Source organism: Patiria miniata, unplaced genomic scaffold, assembly GCF_015706575.1.
Source record: "Patiria miniata isolate m_02_andy unplaced genomic scaffold, ASM1570657v1 HiC_scaffold_17, whole genome shotgun sequence".
Lineage (NCBI taxonomy): Eukaryota > Metazoa > Echinodermata > Asteroidea > Valvatida > Asterinidae > Patiria > Patiria miniata.
This window is the reverse complement of record NW_024037055.1, coordinates 2,556,729-2,579,025: the sequence shown is the minus strand read 5'-3', so window position 1 is coordinate 2,579,025 and position 22,297 is coordinate 2,556,729. Positions and strand designations below refer to the sequence as shown.

General features: G+C 37.5%; 2 protein-coding genes across 2 annotated transcripts; one reads left to right on the top strand and one right to left on the bottom strand.

Annotated features, from left to right (window-relative positions):
• Positions 1-551: 551 nt before the first annotated feature.
• Positions 552-16,535, bottom strand: LOC119723426. Its single transcript, XM_038194066.1, has 11 exons — positions 15,974-16,535; positions 12,527-12,648; positions 11,134-11,247; positions 8,765-8,854; positions 8,147-8,215; positions 7,360-7,504; positions 6,993-7,211; positions 6,605-6,715; positions 5,755-5,902; positions 5,015-5,298; positions 552-4,680 (listed from the first exon to the last, which is right to left on the bottom strand). The coding sequence occupies exons 1-11, from the start codon at positions 16,119-16,121 to the stop codon at positions 4,244-4,246; spliced, it is 1,887 nt and encodes a 628-aa protein (XP_038049994.1). The 5' UTR covers positions 16,122-16,535; the 3' UTR covers positions 552-4,243.
• Positions 16,536-16,744: 209 nt separating this feature from the next.
• Positions 16,745-21,855, top strand: LOC119723428 (divergent protein kinase domain 2A-like). Its single transcript, XM_038194068.1, has 6 exons — positions 16,745-16,896; positions 17,625-18,281; positions 19,022-19,162; positions 19,774-19,933; positions 20,329-20,475; positions 21,344-21,855. The coding sequence occupies exons 2-6, from the start codon at positions 17,643-17,645 to the stop codon at positions 21,526-21,528; spliced, it is 1,272 nt and encodes a 423-aa protein (XP_038049996.1). The 5' UTR covers positions 16,745-16,896; positions 17,625-17,642; the 3' UTR covers positions 21,529-21,855.
• Positions 21,856-22,297: the final 442 nt, after the last annotated feature.

Sequence of the window (22,297 nt, the reverse complement as noted above, 5' to 3'; positions counted from 1 at the left end):
TTAATGTAAAGACTATCCCTGTGCCTACAACAAAGAGATTGACTGTATCCGGCAAGGGAAAATCTAAAGACGTATCGTAGAACAAGAAGGCACAACGCAATTGAATTATCCCCAAAAGGATATGGGTAGGGGTATGTAGTGTTAGTTGGGGGTTGCTGGATGGGGGATGTGAACAGTCCCCCCCCCCCCCCCCCCAAAAAAAAAAAAAACCCACACACCTGGGTGTTCTACTTTTACTGATATATCTCTGGAGTAGATTATACCTGGTAGGCCTACACAATGTAATACAAAAAAAATTCCTTGATTATTTTTCCCCTGGATAATTTTTTTACAAAGTAGGCCTATCCCAATTCTGCCAAAACCCACAGTGGAGGGAACAATACTTTGAATGAAGAATATTTAGAAAAAAAATTAAGAAAATAAGGGGGATTGCTGTGCAGTCATGAATTCCCCCAAAATACCGAAAAACCTTGATGGATTTGGGTAAATTTAAGAGCAATTACACAAACACTTAAAGAAAAAAAATACAGTGATGCATGAGACTCCAAAACTGAAGTTATTTCTCACAAAATATATTTCATTAAACTATCACATTTTCAGAGAGTGCAAAATTTACAAAAAGTACTACTAACTGATATGTGGAATCAAACTTATTTGTATCAGAAAAAAAGAAAAAAAAAATCCAAAAAGATTTCTCAGTAATCATAGAGGCCACTCTTTGTTTGCCATAAATACATGTAAATTAACGTATCAAAAGGAAATTGCCATTTTAAAATCACAATTCTGGTATATATGGTTTTACTTCACCAACACTGACTTTAAAAAAGGAACAGGACTCTCTGCAAATGTTTCAAGCCAACTGCGACCTACATAAAATCATTAAATTGTAAAATCTCATTCATCCTAATTTTTGCATCGTTTTTGCAAATGGATGCCCCACATGTTGGAAAATTCAGGGTAGTCAGTGTAAAGAAACGACACGGTGAACAAAAAAGTTGACATATAAAATTTAAGTACTGTAGCTACAAAACTTCATTAAAATTGTCATTTTAACAGTGCAAATTTACAGACAGTACTGCTTATCAAACCTATATTTTAACGAAATCAAATTAGTTTTAATACTTGTTCAGTGCTTACGTTCTTTGTGGCAAAGACTAAAGGGAAGGACAACATAACATATGCTGCAAAAAAATAATAAATCAACTTTCCAAATAGTACTCATGGACGTAAGACTGGACGTTCAATTATTTCCAGGGAAACTTGAAAGATGCGTTCCCTGTCTTCTTAAAATTTGCATCTTTAAAAACAGTGGGCGTAATAAACTAAATTGCAATTACTGTTTTGCAGTCTTTCTTCATGTCTACATTTCCTTATCTATGTTTCCAGCTCATGAATTTAAAAAAAAAATTAAAATCCATTGAAATAAAAACTCATTAAACATTTCTTTCACGCAGTAAAAATAATGTTGAATTTTGTGATCTATTTTGGATTACAAAAAAATTTCAGTGCTAGGTGTTTGTTTTAGAGTGTGAGTTAAAATGAACTATAAATAGGTATTGACTGGACTAAAATCGTATCTTCATTGAAAGACATTACAAATACAACTCTATAAAATCACAACTGTCTTATACTTATCAAGATTCAAAATTTTCTCAAAATTGTAATATAAAAATATATCTGCTTTCTTATTTTTCCAGCTGATTTAGACATCAGATATGAATTAACAATTTCACACACCTTTATCATGATGGCGACAACAATATCTTGAGTAACATATTTTCATTTTTCCAAATAGTCCTAGGCAGTTGCATAGATTCACCCATCAATAACTTCTCTGCTCCAAATTAAAATGCTAGATACCACAACTTCAACAGAACTGAGACATAATGATGTCACACTTTGTTTGCATTATGTGCCATTTCTTATGAGAGCTACGTTGCTCTCATCCTAACCTGGTTCCCAAACAAAAGTGCACATGTAAACAAAGCGTGGCATCATTTACATCTCAGAGCTCATTGCAAGAACAACAGTGAAAGTTATATTCTAATAACATTAAAATTTAAATTCAAAGTATCATACATTAAACATATTGCTTCCATAAAAAAAACAAAAAACGTGGAATTCAAACTGCAAGGCACAGCAGAATTGAAAGAAACAAACATTATTAACAGCATACCGAGACATAATGGTAAATTTTAAATTGTAAGTAAATTTGATTTGTAAGGCCTCATGTATTTGTTCTTGTAAGTAAAAGACCTGGTTGGGATAGAAGTACTGTTGCAACAGAAAACAACATTAAACAAGCAAATGGTGAAATATCTAGCCATTTTTCCCATCTTGGTGAGAAGTTATGCTTTTAAACATAATGGGGTCTCTGCACTGGATTTAGATACCCGTGAAAAATGTGAAACATAAAGTCAATGGCCGGCCCTTCACTTGCCTTAATTCTTTTTGCTCATATTTTAACCTTTCTGCCTTAAGTTTGCACATGGAGCCGCCATAGATGTGATCAAGTCAATCACGAGTCAATCACATGTCAATCACATGTCAATCACATGTCAATCACATGTCAATCACATGTCAATCACATGTCAATCACATGTCAATCACATGTCAATCACATGTCAATCACATGTCAGTCACATACATCAATCACATGTCAATCACATGTCAATTACATGTCAATCACATATCAGTCACATGTCATCCAGTCCCAAGTCAAGCGGCAAGCTTGAAGAGAAACAATGGCGTTTTCTTGTTGCTTTTTTATTCCGTTGTTTGTGACCTGACTTGTAAGTTAACTTGCAGTTGACTTGATCACATCTCTAGATTTCTATTTGGTCCCTTTGTGTTTGCAATGACTCTTGAGTGTGTAAGGAGTCAACAGAATCTAAATTCTAAATAGTGAAGTTACATGTTTCAATGCACATGTATTGTACATAAACATGTGCATGCATGCAAAGTGAGAGAGTACTATCTACAGTGCAGCAAGATGCATTCATCCCAATTCCTGTCCACTACTAGTCTATGGAAAATCCCCTTGCACAGCAATGGTCTATGATATACGAGCAGATCTGGCGATTAATTTTGCAAAACAAGACAAAACAATCAATAAGATATTTTTTTGCAAGTTTTGGATCAATTTTTAATAATTTCTGTATTTTAAGCTGACACGCATCAAACTTTTTGGATCTGTTAACGTTCAGACATCTGATCAGTATGAAAGTACGCAGCTGCATTTTTTCAGCTGAAGTATTTCATAATGCTGTTAATATACAAATAGACACCCTCAATTCACCATTATTTTCCACTAAAGACCCGAAAGCTATGAGCTACAGTGCACCAAAATACCGAATATCACGAGTGCCAAATTTATATACTCAGCCAATAGTTTCAAGTTGTTGATTGATTTATCACCCCACAATATGAGACAGGTCAGGCTGTATGGATAGAAATGGAACAATTGTAAAATGACGATTAGGAAAATGAAGAAAGAAAATTATCATCCAAGAAATTTCGGTTTCTCTTCAAAATTTCATGATGAAATTATAATAATTAGGAAAGTGATGATGAGATGACAGATGTGCACCACTGCGACCAAAACCTGAACCTTTTGGAAAATTTTACGAAATAAATTGAACAGTTGACAGAGTCTTTTATTCTCTGCCAGCAAAAGTTAGTACAACTGTCACTTACTTTTACAGATAGATAGTCAATAGGTACAGAAATACAAATACGCATTAAACTATGTACACTTCAAGAAATCAATAGTACTGGTTAATTGATTTAAATCAATTGATTTAAATCGTGATTTAAATTAGTGATTTAAATCAACGTGATATACATCAGCCAACCCTGACAGTGCATGTACACACTCTTCAAAAAAAGTTAGATCAATGGGAGACTTTTGAGCTGTTTGGTGGCAGCAAACACACCGGTCCAGTTTGTGTTGTTTGCGTCGTTCTGAATGTGCACGTTAGCTTATTACTTGTATTTTCTGTTGTACACTACACTGTAAGACATAAACTGTGTAATGTTACAATTTGGAAAAAAGAAAACCTTTCCAGTAGAATGAAATATCCTGGAACAATTGTGTAGCTCCAACTATATTAAAAAATATTATATTAATAAGATTTAAAAAGGGAGCAAATCTTGCAATATCAACAAATTGCCCTTAGTTTTTTGTTTTTTGCCTGTACAATGCCCTGGAGAAAAATTAGATTCTGCTAAGTATTTAGCCACGTCATTTGACTCCCCCTTGTACTGGATGCAACGTCTTGCGAGGTAGTACTGCTGGCTTTTTGGCAACGGGTGGAGTGGGTTTACTGTTCGATGTTGGCGCAGTTTGGTCTGGTACAGGCGGCACATTACCATACAGAGTTGGATCGCTACCATTCATTTCTTTATCGCCTATACGAACATTGAAGTATGTATGCGATACGTCGGTATTGTCTGATTCACCGGCCGAGTCAAAGCTGTCTTGATGTGACAGCTCGGCGTTAAAGTAAGTGTGTCTGGTTTGTCTGTCGTGGCCAGGTTGATCTGAATCCAAGAACACGTGGCGCTGTGAGGGAGTACGAGGGGACACACCTGTCTTATTGGGGGCATTTTCCTCTTCGCAGACCATGGAGTAAATGTCGTCGTCTTCAGCAGCACATTCCTCATCCTTGCTGGCTGAATCTGTCGGGAGAAGTCATTAAAACGAACAGTCACGTGGAGATGGAGTTCAGCTTGGGCTTAATTTCCAAAAATGTGTCACTTGACGCATCTTTGGAAATCACCTTCTTTCTTTGTTTTCTTTAAAATGACAGCATGCCAGAAAGAATACTTTCACAGGGAGTTTATGCCATCTTCATCTTTAAACTAACAAGGCTTTACAACAATAATTTTGTCAATTACTTTTTGGACAGCTGCAAATGATCTACTCTACCTTTTAAAGACATCAGGACTAAAATCAACCATAGCTGATCTTGGAATTTTCCTAAAGTTCTGCTATGAATATCCAAAGCCTTACCTTGTCTACGCCGAGAGGGTGCCTCTTTAGTTGGTTTCAGGGCAGGTTTTGGGTAGACGGCTGGCTTCTTCGGCTTCCCATATGGGGTAGGTTTCACAGGAATACAGACCGATGTTCTGTTATGTTCTTCGAGCTCCTCGTTGGACATGTTGCCATAGAGCTGGCCGGAGTCCGTGTTGTCTTCGTTCTCGTCTGGAGGGACGGTGTACACCGGTTCACTGACTGGTTCTGGGGCGTTCCTGTCATCTTGACGCCGCCTGGGATTGGAAGGCTTTCGGGGTGTGCTTCAATGAAAAAATAAAATTGTAGTTGAGACGGCTGAGTTTGAATCAACTTGTTAGCTGAGTTCACTTCAGATCACTAATCCTGTGATTTTTCGGTCCACTTCTTGTCTGGTGGTTTTCATTCTATTTAAAATGAAGTCTGCACTGTCAGGTGAGAAAACAGAAGAGCTTACAGTCCTCCCTAAGTTAAATAGAACATCTGGTTTTGCCAACATTGGTAATATTTAACATGTGGAGAAAGTTCTAAACAAGGAGCTTCAAAGACTATGTGCTAATTGAACATGTACAGCTCTACTTCATTAATTTCATTAAACAACATTGAATTATTTCATACCCCAAATGGAAATAGCAATCAGCCATACACTTTTTTTTAGTTATAAGGTCATATGGAACATCCTCCTCATTGTTTTTTTTCCTTTTACTGATTAAATCAACTGCACAGAAATAATTCAATACCTTGAAAAATTCCCATCCTTTTCATCATCTGAGATGACTTGGAAGTAGTCTGCCTCCATGTCCCCAGGGGAAGAAGGAGGCTGTACTTTGTTTCCCATTGGGGATTTTGGGCTCAAGGTTGGAACGACGTAATCTTCCTCTTCTGCAACTGTAACGACAGATTATATTTAAAATAAGCATGAAGCAATATTAACTACATGATGATATGAGGTTCAAACTTTCATTTTCCTGGTCAGTACAAATAGGGGCATGCATCAGAACCGGGTACCTGAATGCCGGACCGCTGATGTCAGGAACTGGTTCCAGATTAATGGATCGGTTAACCCTTTACAAATTGCTTAGTTTACCCAAATTTTCCAATAAGGACCTTTAAGAACTGAGACGCGGAACTGATCTTTTTTAAATACCCCATGTGTATCTCACTGCTTTCTATTTTAATTTCAAAAAGTCAAGCCAGTTGAACTTTGAAATATTCTTAAATTATTCACAGCGAAAAAGAAATAGAAGTAGCTCACATGGTGTGAAGGCCAAAAAATGCTTCTGATTACATGGCATTCCAAAATAGGGTAGGTAAGTAGGGAATTTTTAAATTTTTTTGGCCCCTTTTTTGTGTACGATCATATGGAGGCGTCTGCGTGTAGTCAAGGCTAAAAGGAAGAAAGTGATGGTTTTGGGTGTTTTTTCCTCTCATTTTTCTCATGAAAAACAATTAGGGTAGGGGCTGTCAGAATAGGGAAGGTAGGGAAACCGGAAGCAGAGGTATTTTTTTTGTTTTGCCTAAATATAAAGGAGATAAAATACGGCGAGCAGCAAATGATTTTGTTTTGCACAAATTGTGGGTGCCAGAGACCATTTCTGGGTGGTAGTTCTGGCGGTGTGGTTTTCACTGTCGGCCTTGATGTGATGTCCTCGCTTGGTACCATGTAGTCATCATCATCCTCCCCTTCCTCACTCTCAACATCTGAGGAACGATCAAAAGGTAAAGAAAAAACAATATAAACAAAGAATTAAAAACAAAGAATAAATGCAAAATGGCAAAGCTGAACAAAACAAGCTGCTGTTTTCTAATGGTTTCATTTTGAGAGAATTTTGAGAGAAAAACAAAAATTTAAGGGGAAAAAAGTGATAAAAGTGTAAGCATTTTTAAAAACTAATTTCCATCAGATTCTTGGGGCGGCACCTGCCATACACCCCTTTTCCAAAAAAGAAAATTCAAGTAAACTTATTTATATTTTTACCAAGTATATCTCCTAATGGCCTGGGGTATCTTGCAGGCGGTGTTTTCACAGGCAATGAGGTCTGCTTGGTGATCCTGGGGGATGTGGGAGGATAGGAACTTAAGGGAGGCGGTAACGTCTTGAATCGCTGAGCTGGGAGGTTGCGCTCCACGGTGGGATCCCTCTGTGGAAGCTGGAGGTGGTACTTGTTGAAGATGGCTTCTACCTTCCTGTTGTTGTCTGTAAATAGAGGGGGTAGGGGCAGGGGGTGGGGGAGAATTAAACGAGGCAGAGAGGGAGTTAGAGTCAGCATATTTTTAATTCAACAGGAATGAATAATAATTCAGAGTGAGTAATTAATTAATTAATTAACTCAAAGACTCCTTACTATTTCCAGCATCTGGTGTCATGGCTGGCTCATCAGGCATAGACTCGGCAATCTCCATCTTCACCTGGCACAGGGCGGTTCCCTTTTGGAGTAAAGCTTGTAAGCTCTGGCAGTGCGTTATAAGGGAGTCCTTCAACATTGTTGCCTGCATGAGGTCAGGACAAATAAACAACAAGGCTTCATTGGTACAACAACAGAGTAAAGGTACACAAAAATGTAGAGCAAAAACAAAATATGTACATGTTCGTAGAGTCAGAGTGTTAACACATGTTAAATCAACCGTAAAAATGCTGTTTTCTTTCCATAAATTATACCCCTAGACATCTAATAAAACCTAGACTCGATATTTCCTCTCAAAACTTTAGCAAAATGCTGGGCGTATTGAACGCTCCTTCTATGCATGCGATTCAAAGCCATAGAACATTCGCACAACACATAAACAGGCTGCGTGACACAGCCTACATTTTTGCTAACAATTTTCACAACTTAAACGCATTTAAGTGTCGTGTCTAGGTTTATCTTTGTAAATATTGTGTATACCAGTAGTTTGATTTTGTGAATATAATTAATTGGTGAATAATTTCCTTGTTTCCCTTCATCAGTTCTTTCTATCTTTGTACTTCAGTTTCTTTTTGACCGGGGTCATCACTTTAAATTTGAGTTTTATAGTTAGTGGTGACAGTAGTGATGACTCTAAAGGTGGGTACCAATGGTAGAGCTGATGTGTTCAGGGATAAAAAATTAATTAGCATATTCTTTCTGACCCTTGACCTCCCTTCCTTTATACCTTATAGCATTCAAAGTCGGCTGTTGTGTTCCTGAGCAATTCCTCCGTTTCCTCATCTTTTGCTCTTGCCTGTTGAAAAAAAAAAAATCACATTTCAGAACAACATCAGAAAAAAAATGAGGAGGCATTTTTAAATTGCTAACAGCAAAGACTGAGAATTTTTGCATCTGGTTGTTTGTTTACTTTATATAAGGGAATTAATTCTCAATTATACACATTGTTTTTTAGCCCCACCGCACTAAAATATGCTTAGTTTTATTTTGACCTTTTGTATGTACAGCGTAAAAAGCCATTTCACTTAAAGAGCTCATTGCAGTCCTTCTGATTTGAAAATCGCAGGTGTGTGGAAAAACACACACCTGGATTTTTCTAGGCGTGTGAATTTTCTAGGTGTGTGATTCTGTGGTCCAAGCTGGGACTGAATAATCTGGTATTGTTTTTCAAAATATTCATCATTTCTCAATTGTACACATTTTTTTAAGCCCCACCGCATTTTGTTTTGACCTTTTGTATGTACAGCGTAAAAAGTCTTTCACTTGAAGAGCTCATTGGATATATTCAAAGGGAAATTCAAAGATTCCAGGATAAAATAGACACATCAGTTTGTAGGCAGCTTACCTGGTATAGTTCAGCTTCCGCACTGCTGACATGCACTTTGGCTTTCTCGTTGTTTTCATTTTTCTTTGCCGTCTTTTTGGCAGCTTCTAACTGCAAGGCCAGTAAAACAAAAGCCAATCGTTTACACACTTTCTTAAATTTAATTCATAATGACATAATATCTCTTAGGCCAAAAAAAAAAGTCTCCGGTTTCTGGTATGCGCGCGCGTCGCCGCAGCCATGCGCGTCGGCAAAATGAAAAAGTTTTATTTTTTCAATACAAGATGATGTTTCAAAACCGCCAAACTCACTGGTTTGACTGGAATCCTGCTGCTGCACAATTTTAACGTGTTTTTAGATGGGGTTATGATCGAGAATAAGCTTTATGTGGCCTCTCTGGACTCCCATATATTTGCACTAAGTTTAGTCGGGCACCATTTGCAGTCATCAGCCGACATTTGAAGCCAAAAAAAAAAAAAAAAAGCCGCGTCGCCGCACCACTTTTGGGGCAAGCTCCATACCAGAAACCGGAGACTTTTTTTTTGGGCCTTAAATTGAAAGTTGCATATTTGTACTTTTATGCTTGAATAGCCCAGACAGCATTTGGAGTATTGCCCAAAGTGTTGTCTAAAAATAACCCTTTGAGATTAAGTTACAAGGAAGCAGTTTGAGTGGATGTACACAGTCAGGGGTTAACATTAATGCTTCCCTCCAAGGCCAGGTGAGTTTCCTGTTACAGGTACTTTTTTTTTTTTTTGGTGCTCTTTTTTTTTTTTTTTGAAGCGACAAATGCATTCAAAATCTAAGGAATTGTGTAACAACTAACCTAATGAAGCGTAAGCTCTGTGAATGCTGTACATTTTGAGAAAACACAATATTCTGGAGCTCGATTCCAATTCAAAGGCTGCTGAGTCATAACACAATCCCAACATCAGCATTCGGGACATGATTCTCATTGAGCTGATTGCTGGTACGTGATGTCTCACACTGAACCGATGATTCTCACTAATAATAGCAACTGCGCGTGTGTGTCGTGTCAACCCGCTTGCACCCATTCATGGATTCACCCAATTACAAATCAAACGCCAACAGAAATTTCCAAAGATATGCCACTTGACGCATCTTTTGAAATAACCTTCTTTTATTTTGTTTTCTTCAAAATGACAGCATTCCAGAAGGAATAATTTCACAGGGCGTTCATGTCATTACTATCCTGAAACCAAAAATGTTTTTAACAATAATTTGCTGGAGTACTGTCAACATGAAGACTCAATTATTTATTGATCACTGGCAGTCTATTGGAATGCAAGTACATTGTGAAAATGCTCTTCTGATCCGAGGCCCGTTATCAGTTCACAGAAAAGTTGTGTTAAAAGTTGTGTTTATACGTCGGTGAAGGGCAAAAACCTAATTTGATCAACAATAATTTGGTCGGTTACTGTTTGGAAGTATGCAAATGGTCCACTACCTTTAAGTGTACAGGGGTGCGTGACAAATTATGTGTATATGTATCCATTTAATTCTTGTAGTCCGAAGCTAAATTGAAGGACATGTACATGAGTAAGTAACGACAGGCGATGAAGCAATGAATATACACTCATGATATTCATCAGTATTCACTGAATGTTGAAACTGAATGGTATTGGAAATGGGTACGCTTGAAAAGCCATGTCTATGCCCTAAAGCTGGAGTACAGTCAACATGAAGACTCCATTATTTATTGATCACTGGCAGTCTATTGAAATGCAAGTACATTGTACATTGTATAGATGCTCTTCTGATCCAAGGCCGGTTATCAGTTCACAGAAAAGTTGTGTTGCAGGTAATATACATGTACAACATTTTGCTTTTGATGTAATTTCAGAATATAGATGGATTTGGGGGGTAAGTATTTTATAGCAATATTGTTACACTGACCGGTTTAAATTTTTGTTTGTGGAAAAACCAAGACAAAAAATGCTGTTCTTATAGTCTGGTTCCCTGACCCTACTTCAGACAAAATGGAGCAATTTATAGACGTCAGGGAATTGTCAGATTAGGGAACCAGACTAGCTGGCTTGCGCCCGTTCATTGATGTGTAACCGATTGCAAACAAAAATGTGGACTAGCTAAACTTGGCAAATTGGGGGAATTATTTGAAGAACTTGAGATCAGTGCAATTATGGTCTCTACCATCACAGGTACCCATTTATACTCCTGGGTGGAGAGAGGTAATTGTAGTAAAGTGTCCTGCCCAAGAACACAAGCGCCATGTTCCCCGCCAGGGTTTGAACCCACGTACCATGGCACGTGAGTCGAACACTGTCACCATTGGACCACAGCGCTTCACATAAAATATAACCTTATCAATTTTTAGATTGATCATTAAAATTGATGATTTTTTCCCTCACCTTACTAGAAGTTGTTGACACCTTGCTAGCTGTCCTCTCCTTCTCCTTCTGGAGGTCACTGACTTTCTTGGCTTCAGTGATAATGGCTTTAAAAGATTTTCTGTACCTGGTGCACTGTTCAAAACATAACAGGAAAAACGACAAATTGAAAATTTCCTGAAATAATCAAACTGACTGTCATTTTTCATCAATTTTCTTTTCAGCTCAGAAGTGAGACTTAAATGTTTACATGGTGGACATGAACAAAGAATGGAGGGTTTGCAGAAACACCATGTGGATGTCTCTTTTGAGTTGTGTGGTTCTGAGAAGAACCAGTTGTTGTAACTCGCCGTTTCAAACAGTGTGCTCTGCTCGTCATCAGGAGACTGCCGGACTCTTGCTGGTGTAGCTGTGTAAGTAGTTGGTGCTTGGATTCAGAAACAGGGGGATTAGTTCAGTGGACCGATAAACAGTCCTTATTTTAAAATATGTTCTTCCAACTTTAAGGTATGACTTGTTCTCCTTTGCACATTAATTTTACGACTTATAGTCTTATACTGTGTACACACAATATTATTGTCAGCAGGAATAAACCATAAATTGTAAAATTGTCCAAAAACAAAATTACTCCCATCCTGTCCTGAATAATAACCTCATTAATGTCAGTCCACCACCCCCAGGTAATAAACTTGATCTGCTGCTGGTGTGCCACCAAGCAGTGAATATCTGAATGAATTAATCAAACATGTAAGTAATGTATTGTAAATATTTCATCCACTTGATCTTTGCAGACAGTAAGGGCGAGACGCACATGTATGGAAAAACTACAATTGATTACAAATTCTGTCTGTGCTCATTTTTTTTTCTCAGCCATGACATTTCAGTTTCGACACCACGAACAGACCTGGCAATCGTACGTACAATTGTGTGCTTGTATAGGAGTATCTGTACATGTACATGTACCACTTCCTTGTTTGGACACCTAATCAATTGTGGTTTTCTGAACTGCATTAAGCCACAGTGAAGCCTGTTTGACAGCTATTATAGAAGCAAGCCTATGGTGTACCCGTATACCTTGTTAGTACGGTAAGTATATACAAACAGGGTGAGTAAAAAAAATGAAACCCAAATGTCGGGACTATTGTTTTAGTGAAGTTCTGCATGTAGCACTTTCAAAATCTAGGATATGAAAGCCCAATTCATAAGCTTTCTTTTAGTACAAGAATCATTCATGTACTTTTCAAATTACGGAATTTTAAACACAACCACTGTTTTAAAGTTCTGTCCACGGATCACAAAAAGTTCAGTGTTCTTTCAGCACAACACAAACAAATCACATAGGGATGTGTGTGAATTGTTTTTATTCTGCTGAAAGAACGCACACTTTTTTTTGGGGGGGGGGGGTTTACCTCACCTCTTCAAGATATTCTTGTAATAGTTGCGTGAAGCCGACATCCAGGTCAGCCCAAGCTGAGAAGACGTCTGGGAATGTGTAGTTGGATTCAGCGTAAGACCACTTCAGAAGGCCCATGGCCACTGTCAAAAACAAACAGTATTTAATATTTTGAGTCATTTCATGTTGAGTCGACCACTCTGAAGTTGGGTTTTTCCCTTCAAAGATAAACATAAAGTGCTTACTTAAAGCTTGCGAGAAAACTTTCACAAGCTTGCTTGAGTATGTACTCCTACATGATGTATTTCATCCAAAAATAATGACATCATTCCCATTGAAAGACAATATTTGGAAACTTGAAACTTGAAAGAGACTATGTCAAAGTCTGAATGCCACCTTAAGAATTTTGTTACAGTGGACAAAATTTTAAGTATTTTTCAAAAAAAAATGTACATTATAACCGTCTAAATGCTGCCTTAATTTTGAGCAGAATTACTGGATTGAAAAAGAATAATGCGGAAAAATTACTAATGCAATTATGTAATACATTGGCATGGACATCATGCAAATTTTTCATTCCTATTTATGTAATGGTGAACCATGTACATGTAGCAATTGCAGTGTCCTTCAGAGTGTGCTGTCCAGTGTATTTGTTCACTCTTTTAGAGTCTTTGATGTATTGTAACTCCCACAAAGCATTCAAAAGACCTGTCAAGAATGGGCAATGTGTGAACAGATTTCCTGGAGAAGTAGATCCATTGTGATGAAGAATGTTATGCCAAAGGTTGACTCATACATGTACATGTACATTACATGTACATTGCACCTACACAATGTTGTGACCAAGACAGCGGTAAAGTCTTGAGTGGAATTTCACTCAAATGACCTGAAATTGAATTGCCAGATAAAAAATTCAGAACAGAATATGCAGTTTAACATTAACAACGAAGTAAAACCATGATGTACAGAGAAATTCAGTAGCTTGCTAAATACCATAAATGGAAGTAACTTCCCTTTTCCTAGGAAATATATATTTCCTTTATCAATATCTGTGTTGGTAGGAGGATGTACATGTACATGTATTGTGTCATAAATTATCTTTTTATTTACAGAGCAGATTTGATGTCGTTCTGTCAGTCACTTTTAAGGGAAATTTGTGTGATTTAGATCCAATAATTTTATATTATCCAATAGTTTCAAATAATATGATCACTCTTCATTACCAATGATCATCCTTATTCCTTAACTTGCCATTATTCTTTGTAATCATGCAAACTTGATTGCAACTATGAAAAATGGTAATTAGAATTCGGTTCACCTTGATTTATCAACTCAAGGCCATCAACTGCCCGGTCTTTTTGGCAGATGCTTTTGCAATGTCGACAAACTTGGATAAAATGTGCTTGGAAGTGTTAAGGGGTCAATGGGAGGAATTTTTTTAGGAACACATTTTGTGCAACTTTCTACTCCTCTTAAATGTTTGAAAACTATTTGACATCCGTTTTTTGGTTAATTTTATTGAAAAGTGCACTTCTTAAATCATTAAAAGTTGTCCATGCTTTTCTGGACAATTGAGGGCGCTCTTGCTGTGATGTCATTTCAGGAAGACACTGTTCATTTAGGGGTTTTCTGTTCAAATTGTGAACCCAAACATTTGCTAAAATTGAAAACATTTGCTCATTGGCTTACTGCCATGTACTGACACAACTATGAAACACCAAAGAAAAGAAAAGTTACAACAGCAAAATATATACAAAATTCTGGCAACTTTGGTGCTGAAATAGCTGTCACATCTGAACATTGAGGTTTCTGCCTGAAATGACATCACACTTTTACTCATGAATATGGAAACTTAGTAGCATTAAAACTAAAAAGACACCAAAATACCCTTGAAAATGGCAAAACGAAAATTAAAAATACTGAAGGTTAAATGGGACCCAAAGACGCATTTTCAATGACTGCATTAAAAAAATAATAAATTGCATGGGCCCCTTAATTTTTGAAAAGAATACATTTCATAATTACTGTTTTAAAACATCATTTCAGTAAACACTAGTGAAAATGCTTTCAATTAATATCCTGAAATTATTCATCCAGGGCAATTTTTTCACTCAATGCTCAATGTTATCTCTGGTTTCAGCAGGAATCTTGTTACATTTTACAAGAATGTTTTAGCAAGTTTGATTCTTTTTTTCAAACGGAACATCGCTTTAATTCTCTGAAACCCAGTCAGTCACCTCACCCCAACCACACACCATATGATTAGTACATGTATTTCTGTTGTCATGGCAACTATGCTACATATATAGCATTAAAGGAAGACACCACAGATCGTATACTTTTAAGGGATTTCCCCTTTAGAATTAGTCAGAAATATATTGGAATGAACTAAAGTCAACATGACCCACAGCCTCCAGTCATATCCTCTTCATGGTGAAAACTGTGGATTACTTTCTTTTTTGAATCACTTTCTAACAAACATTCAAACAAAGTTTCTTAAATTAAACAAACAATCAGCGACAGTTGTTAATTAATGTTTGAATGCTCATTTAAACATCGTACAATACTGAAACGCTGCTTTATGTACATCGCATTCCAATACTTGCAATGGTTTTCCTTTCTAAAAAAAAAAAAAGTTTGCTAAATAACCACTTTGCACCGGGATTATTTTTGCCGAAAATTCAGATTTTCGCAAAATACAATTTTCAAGCCAACTTATACAGTCGAACCAAACAAATACTGATTGGCAAGAGTAATATCAACACTATTTCTTGCCGATACCTATGTTTAAATACTGCGGTGTGCACACTGGAGTGTAAATTAAAGAACAATAGGATGTGAACAACAGCCAAATATAAGATCAACACATGGTCTGTCTCCACAGACTTCACGGCTTTTGTGCGAGTCGAGGTACGAGGGATTAGCATGCTTAGACGCCACCCGGAGGCGAGGCAAGGCAATCTTAATATTTTAACCCATCAGCCGTGCCTTTTTATTAAAACAGCAAGTGCGAGTTATCACATCCTCCGACGCGAACTGGTTAAATTGTTACAATGGCAGACCATAATTATTGTTAATAAAAATAATACACTCAAAATATCCATTATGTAACAATTTTTCTATTCCTCCATATTATATAAATGTGTTAACATAAAAAGGCCTTAAAAGCTTGATGTTTTCTTTTGTCAAATAGGAAATTTGAGCATACTGGAACTGAGAAACATTTCCAATTTTGTTAGGAGACACTTTGAAAATGTCTTTGACTCCATAGATTTTGTAAACAACTAATGCAGTGGCGTCTGGATACTACATTCTTTCCGATAGTTGTTTTTCACTTTGAATTTCTGTGTTCATTCGTCAACAAATTTCAAAAGACATTTAAGACAATCCATCCTTGAGGTTGTATGGTGAAGTAATAGTACTTCAATCATCAATGCCGATTATTTAATAATTAATTGTACACCTTACCATTATTGATAGATGGTATCAACTTTCCACTGACATCGCCTTGCAGTGTTTTCTCGTCCATGACGACTGAGCCCAGATCACCGCCTCCCCGCAGCATTTTCTTAGCAGCTCGCTTCATCCCATCCATGTTCATCAAATTCTTATTCATTTTTCCTCAATTTAATTACCAACTAAATTCAAAACTTCTGATGGTGATGAGATATACTTGCTATTAAAATCCTTTCTTCGTCAAATCTAGTTCCTTATTATTCGCCTGGGTGACTTTTGTGCATGACGTGCTGAGACAAAATCGATGGATGAAGTAACAAACCAAATTCATGGGAGTCCTCATCATCAATCATCAGTATGCAGTGTGCTCAGGGATATGCCTGGCATCTTAACATCACATGACGGTTTGGGTCACAACTTTCACACACACAGGCAGCAAAGTTTTCCTAGGTTTCAAAATGTTGTTGAATTTGCTTTGTAAAAAAAGGTAAATCCACTGTTAACAGGAACGATGACAATTTACTGAATGCCAAACATCGATGGCACAGTACAAAGCACAAACAACATACATTGTAGCTGGCGGGTCGTCATGGTTCACTGATCTCAAACCTGCCGATAAGAACTGACTTCCGCATAACATTCAGTCAAGCGGAACTCTTTATTGTTTTCGTCACTGGTACTACTTCACAGCAATATCAGTGTTGTCGAAATGGTATAAGCGTTCGGTTACCAGTCGAGCAAGACGAAAATCTAGTAACCCATTTAGGGGCACGTTGTTTCGGTTTGAGTTAGGAATGGTACCAGGTACGTTCACGCGCGCGTGAGGGTCGAAATGAAGAAAATCCGAATGTGCGACTAGCGAGTGTATTTTGTGCATTGGAGGAAAACTTGTGATAAAAACGTGGAATGAAGTACTAAACAACAAAGCTGTGGAGGTAAACGGTTGTCATTGTATTATTGAATTGAATTGAATTGAATTTCTACTTTTGCAGGCGAGGTTTCCTTATTCCCCCGACCCGTGAACCACGTCGCCCCACACGGTAAACACGTTTCGGTTGCAAAAGTCGCCCCCGCCGTGCCCGGCTGCCCCAATGCACAGCAGCACTCGTCTCCAGCAGATTATTTTGTTTTGTTTTTTAAACATTGTTAAAGAAGGCAGTTGTGCACTTACACTGCACTGATGATACCAAGTTTTAAAGTCATAGTAAATAATAGCCCCATAAATAAATGTGGCCAATTTACTGGATCGACTACCTCCGTAAATAAAGGCTACTCCTAGTCCTAGAACTAGTATGATGCTCTGCTCACACGGAGCCTATGATTTCTAGGAGTAAATAAAGGCCACACTTCCACCATGTACAAAAACATGTCGAACTTTGTCAAATTTTGATTTTCACATTTAGGCTTATGCGCCTATCAATTGTTACTTAAATTTATCTTATTTATTTAAAATATCTATTGTTTACTTAAATTTAGGCGGCGCCGGCTAAATACACACTGCCTTTAATTTTCCTGCATATGCAACCAAATTTTGCACATTTTCGTCAGACTTGTTGAACAATTTTCAAGATTTTAATCTGTTTTATTGACATTTAAGCCAGTATTTAAATTTGCAGCATAACATCATGTAATTACATCCTTCACCTTTTTCTTTTATTTGTAGGTCCTTCTGGCCTGAGCAATGGCATATTGCAGACGTCTCTGCACCCGTCTGTGTCTGGCGTGCTCCTCCCAAAAATGCCTCCGGTTTCTGCTCATCCTCCTCGTAGTGATCGGAGCTTCCATCTACTACAACCTCTTCTTTTTCTTGACTACCAATTACTTGGAAGACAGAGACTTCGTAGGTGTGGACAAGTGCCCCGCCTGCTACGGTACAAGTATGTGTCATGAATTCAACCATGGGCATCTCAGTTTGTCCTCCTACTCCCGCATGCGTTTCTTAGACATCGTCAACGTCAAGAATGTCTATTTTGGCTGGCACAATGAGAAGAACATTGACGTCATCTTAAAGCGTCTAGGCCACGACACTGAACTCGCAAGCTTCGACGCCAACTTGTGCAAAAACGCCGGTGCCGGTCAAGACTGTGACGTCGCCAAGAGTATTTTTCAGACCAAATTTTCGCGGGTTTTAGAGACTACATCGTTAGAGGTGGCGCACGTGGAAGGGTTATCTGATGTGGTCCGTTGTCCCTCAGAACGTCTTTTGGAGAGGATTTTGATGATGTACAGAGATCACGTTCCTGGGCAGAGTTTATCCAAAGACCATAAACTGATGCTTATGACTATGCTGTCTGTCAATCCAGAACCCATTATATACACGGTAAGACAGTTTTACAACTCAGTTTCATGAAATGGTATTGTTGTCTTCATGTCATTATCCTTGGTTTTAGATGGGTATTAACTTCAAGCCCATTGACCCCAAAGCACAAAAAAAATCATCAAAATTGTACAAAAGCAGGCTGTATTGGATTTGGGCTGAATTTGAGTTGGTCTTGTAATCATTTGACTGTATGTGCCTTTGTTTTGCGAACAATTGGAACTTTCCTAATAAAGCCACAAACAAACCCTACTCCCCAATTGCACATTCTTCGCACATACATGGAAAACTGGAACGTCAAGCACTATGTACATGTAATGGAAACTGGCTGACAGCCCTGCAGAAGCAGATCTAGAGGGTGGTTTGGGGGTTGCAACACTGTTTACTGAAAGCTAGAGCCGCCCCTGCTCTGTGACAATCATAGGCTGCCAAATATCGGTACATTTATTAAATGGAAATAGAAACCAAATCCAAGCTGTAAATGTGTATATATATCAAATGCTTGTTAAATTGCAGTATCACTTTCATTTTTATACTTCTTTTTTTAATTTTAAAACCTTTGCACGCACCCAGTGTCTGTATTCAGGTTTTTATTATTTACGATTGGTAATGAGATATTTTCAAAATGGATACTCTGCTTGATTTATAAAAATACAAAAGTGGCTTTGACTTCTGCTGTTGTTTTGTTCAAGATGTTAGATTTGTTTATACTTATTACTTGATGTCAATGTTTTTCCCGTCAGATATTCCCCCATTCCGAGGGTTGGCCATTCCCACAGTACTACGGCGCTTGTGGTCGGCTCATCGTAGAGGAATATGTAGGAAAAACTTTAGGAAGTTATTTTCACTCGGACTGGTCGACACGACTGGATCTTGCCTATCAAGTGAGTACAATATTTATAATGAAAAGCTTTTCAATGTGTTTAGTAGTGTCTACATTGTAGTGATCAAAGAAAGTCATTAGGAAATTATGTTTAGTGGAAAAATGAAAGTAGAAACTGTTTGTATTTATAGGGCACTGGTCATACCGTCATCTCTTTAATTTGTTAAAACGTTTTCATGACTAGAATAAAATTAACCCTAACTCCCTACTGTCTTTTGCTAAGTACTGGACCAAAGTTCACCAAAATCCATCAATCACACTGCTTCCAAATGCATGCTTTGCTTTAGGCCTCCAGGCCCAAATCCATCATACTCCATCAATATTTAGTCACATCAGGCCTGCAGGACTTAGTCCCCAAAATCCACCAAAATGGGGGGATGGATTTTGATGGAGTTAGGGAGGTTAGGGTTAATACATGTATGCAAATATCTCATCTTGACATGTGTTGCTCTGTACAAATTGCACTTCCTCTTAAACGAATCCCACCTCCCCCCCCCCCCCTTGAATATTGTAGAAATAAATTGCCTGGTCTTTAGTAAAACCAAATATACATGTATTTATTACTTTTTAGTGTTAGATTTGTAACATTATCTTTAATCTATTTTCTTTCAGGTAATGAAAATAGCAGAGCAGCTGACCAACAACGATCTTGAGTATGCTCTGTACATGACGGATGTCTCCTTTGATAACTTTGCAGTCAACAAAGACGGAAGAGTTCTTGTCATTGATGCCGAAAATATTATTGTCGTCGACAAGCGTAAAATAAAAACAGGTGAGAAAGTTGGTGTGTTTAAAAAGTAGGGTTTGTATTGGGGTTGTGAAGTGAGGATAATGAGCAATTTGGATTGTTTACAGATTTCAAGTTGGTTTATTCCACTCAAACATCAAAATTAGTCATACATCAGAAGACGATTTGAATATATGATGCCATAAATGTAGGCCATCTCCTAAACCTTCGGCATCTAACAGTAGAAGGGTCTAGGTTTTGTTTAATTGCCCTTCAGAGTGATTTCTTGAATTAAGAAACTTTCTTTGAGTGTAAAAGTCTATCTCTGCTACCTTTACACAAATGACTGTTGTATGGGCACATCCATGTCACCAAAGCGTTCTACGCCAGTGTTTCTGTGCAAACCATTGATTAACAAATTGTGATTTTTGTTTGTCCAGATGCGAAGCCGTCATGGAATGAACGCCACCAGTCCTTCCACGATGAATGCAAGAGCCATCCAGGCTGCCTATCCTTCTCCTCCGAGCTTCTCTGTAAACGTCACAGCAGTGACCATAACTACTACGCCACATGCCATGGACTGCTTGGTAAGTAAAATATCTCACCACGGTCATGCATATTACTCAGGAACTGAAATAGGTCTGGGTGTATCTAAACAGTTTGGGAACTGATTCAATTTCCATCCAAGAGTCATTTTGAGTTGACCCAAAATTTTCTGGGTAAAATAACTCTGGGGAATATCATCAATGAATTTAATCAATTATGGATTGAATTGGTCGGTCGTTCGTTTGGTTACATTGTTCAATTCAATGATTGAAAAACACTCGTATAAAAAAGATGGTTTCATTTTCGAATGCACCCCCCCAAAAAAAAATGACATGTACAAATTTCTTTTTAAAATAAAGGGGACAAACGCAAAGACAAAAATACAAATGTCAAGACCAATGTTCTGACAAATTGATTCAACGGATGTTTGTTGCTGAAACTTTCATTGTCACCATTATGATGCAAACAAATTAATCGGCCTTTACATTATAACAAAATTAAAGAACCGAAAAGATACTTATACTCATGTACAGTCAAATCTCGTTAGTACAAACTCTGTTAATACAAACTTCTGGTTATAACAAACATAAAGCCTTAGTCCCGACTGTACATTTATGTGCACAATGAATGGGACTGATGTTCCTCTTAATACAAAATTCTGATATAACAAACAATTTGGCTAGGTCCGAACGAGTTTGTATTAACGAGACTCGACTGTACATGTACTTGCAGGCCTAAGCAGATTGTCACACCCTTTCCTAAGGAAGGCTAGCTTCTGACCTATTCTCAATTTAAACATTTGTCCTAATGTCACGTTTTCGGCACTCTGACTTTGGGACACACAATTTTATTCCCTTTGCTGTTAATATTTACATGATATTTACTTTTTCCCCTTTTTCTCGTTTTCAGCCAAAAATTCTGAGTGGGCCGGCACCAAAGGAGGCCTTCTTCACGACCCGCCCGCCGACCTGCCGGAACGGGAACAGCTAAACACCCTCATAGCTGAGTGTGAGAAACCCAGCCAGCGAAACGGCCGTTACGATGCCATGCAGCAACTCTTACAACTTCTGTCTGAGCTAACAGACGGGAGCTAGTCCTTGGAATAAACAGCAGGGACAAGATCATCTTCAGGTCCATATCTCCTCAATTGTTCTTTTTTTTTGCCTTAGGTTGTGTTTTAATTTTTTCGAGAAATATTTTCAAATTTTAATTAGCGCAAAATTAATGCTATATGAAAATTGTTATGAAATCAAGTGCAATCATATAAGTTAAATTCATTTCTATCATTATTGCTTATTGGACATTTTTGTTGGGCACTTGCTGTGTATATTGTGCATGTGTTTTTTTTCCTATTTGTATTTGGCCTCCAGGATTCTCTTTATTGTAATAAGCATCATTAAACCTGTTCTATGTCGCCATTACTTTCATTTCAATTGTCGCTTTCATTATTTTCATTGTGATGTCATCGTTACTGTCTTTCACTGTCATTGCAATCACTATTTCTTTCAAAAGTCGTCATCACATTTATTTACATTGTCACCTCCGTCTTAGTCATAAGCACTATCATTTTCATTTTTTGTCATTTTTTCATGTTTGTAATTGTCATCTTTATCCAAACCATTGGGTTTTTTTTTCATTATGATCATCGTCCTCGCCATCCATTATTCTCACTTTCATTTCATCGTCAGCAATCATCATTTTAGATCTCCTTATAAGTAAACATTCCCAATTTTTATGTGAGTGCAATTAGCTTCCAAAAATGGACAACTAAATATGCTTTATTTATTTTCCCACACACATTTTGAATGTTGTGTTGCACTAATATTGCATGCATGAAATTTAGTTTTATATCCCACGCTACTC

Coding starts and splice junctions, on each gene's coding strand:
- LOC119723428 (XM_038194068.1), top strand. CDS start 17,643: ATGGCATATTGCAGACGTCTCTGCACCCGTCTGTGTCTGGCGTGCTCC. Junction 18,282..19,021: donor CAGAACCCATTATATACACG/GTAAGACAGTTT, acceptor TTTTCCCGTCAG/ATATTCCCCCATTCCGAGGG. Junction 19,163..19,773: donor GACTGGATCTTGCCTATCAA/GTGAGTACAATA, acceptor ATTTTCTTTCAG/GTAATGAAAATAGCAGAGCA.
- LOC119723426 (XM_038194066.1), bottom strand. CDS start 16,121: ATGAATAAGAATTTGATGAACATGGATGGGATGAAGCGAGCTGCTAAG. Junction 8,216..8,764: donor CGGAAGCTGAACTATACCAG/GTAAGCTGCCTA, acceptor TTTTTTCAACAG/GCAAGAGCAAAAGATGAGGA. Junction 5,299..5,754: donor AAGGATGGGAATTTTTCAAG/GTATTGAATTAT, acceptor TTTTCATTGAAG/CACACCCCGAAAGCCTTCCA.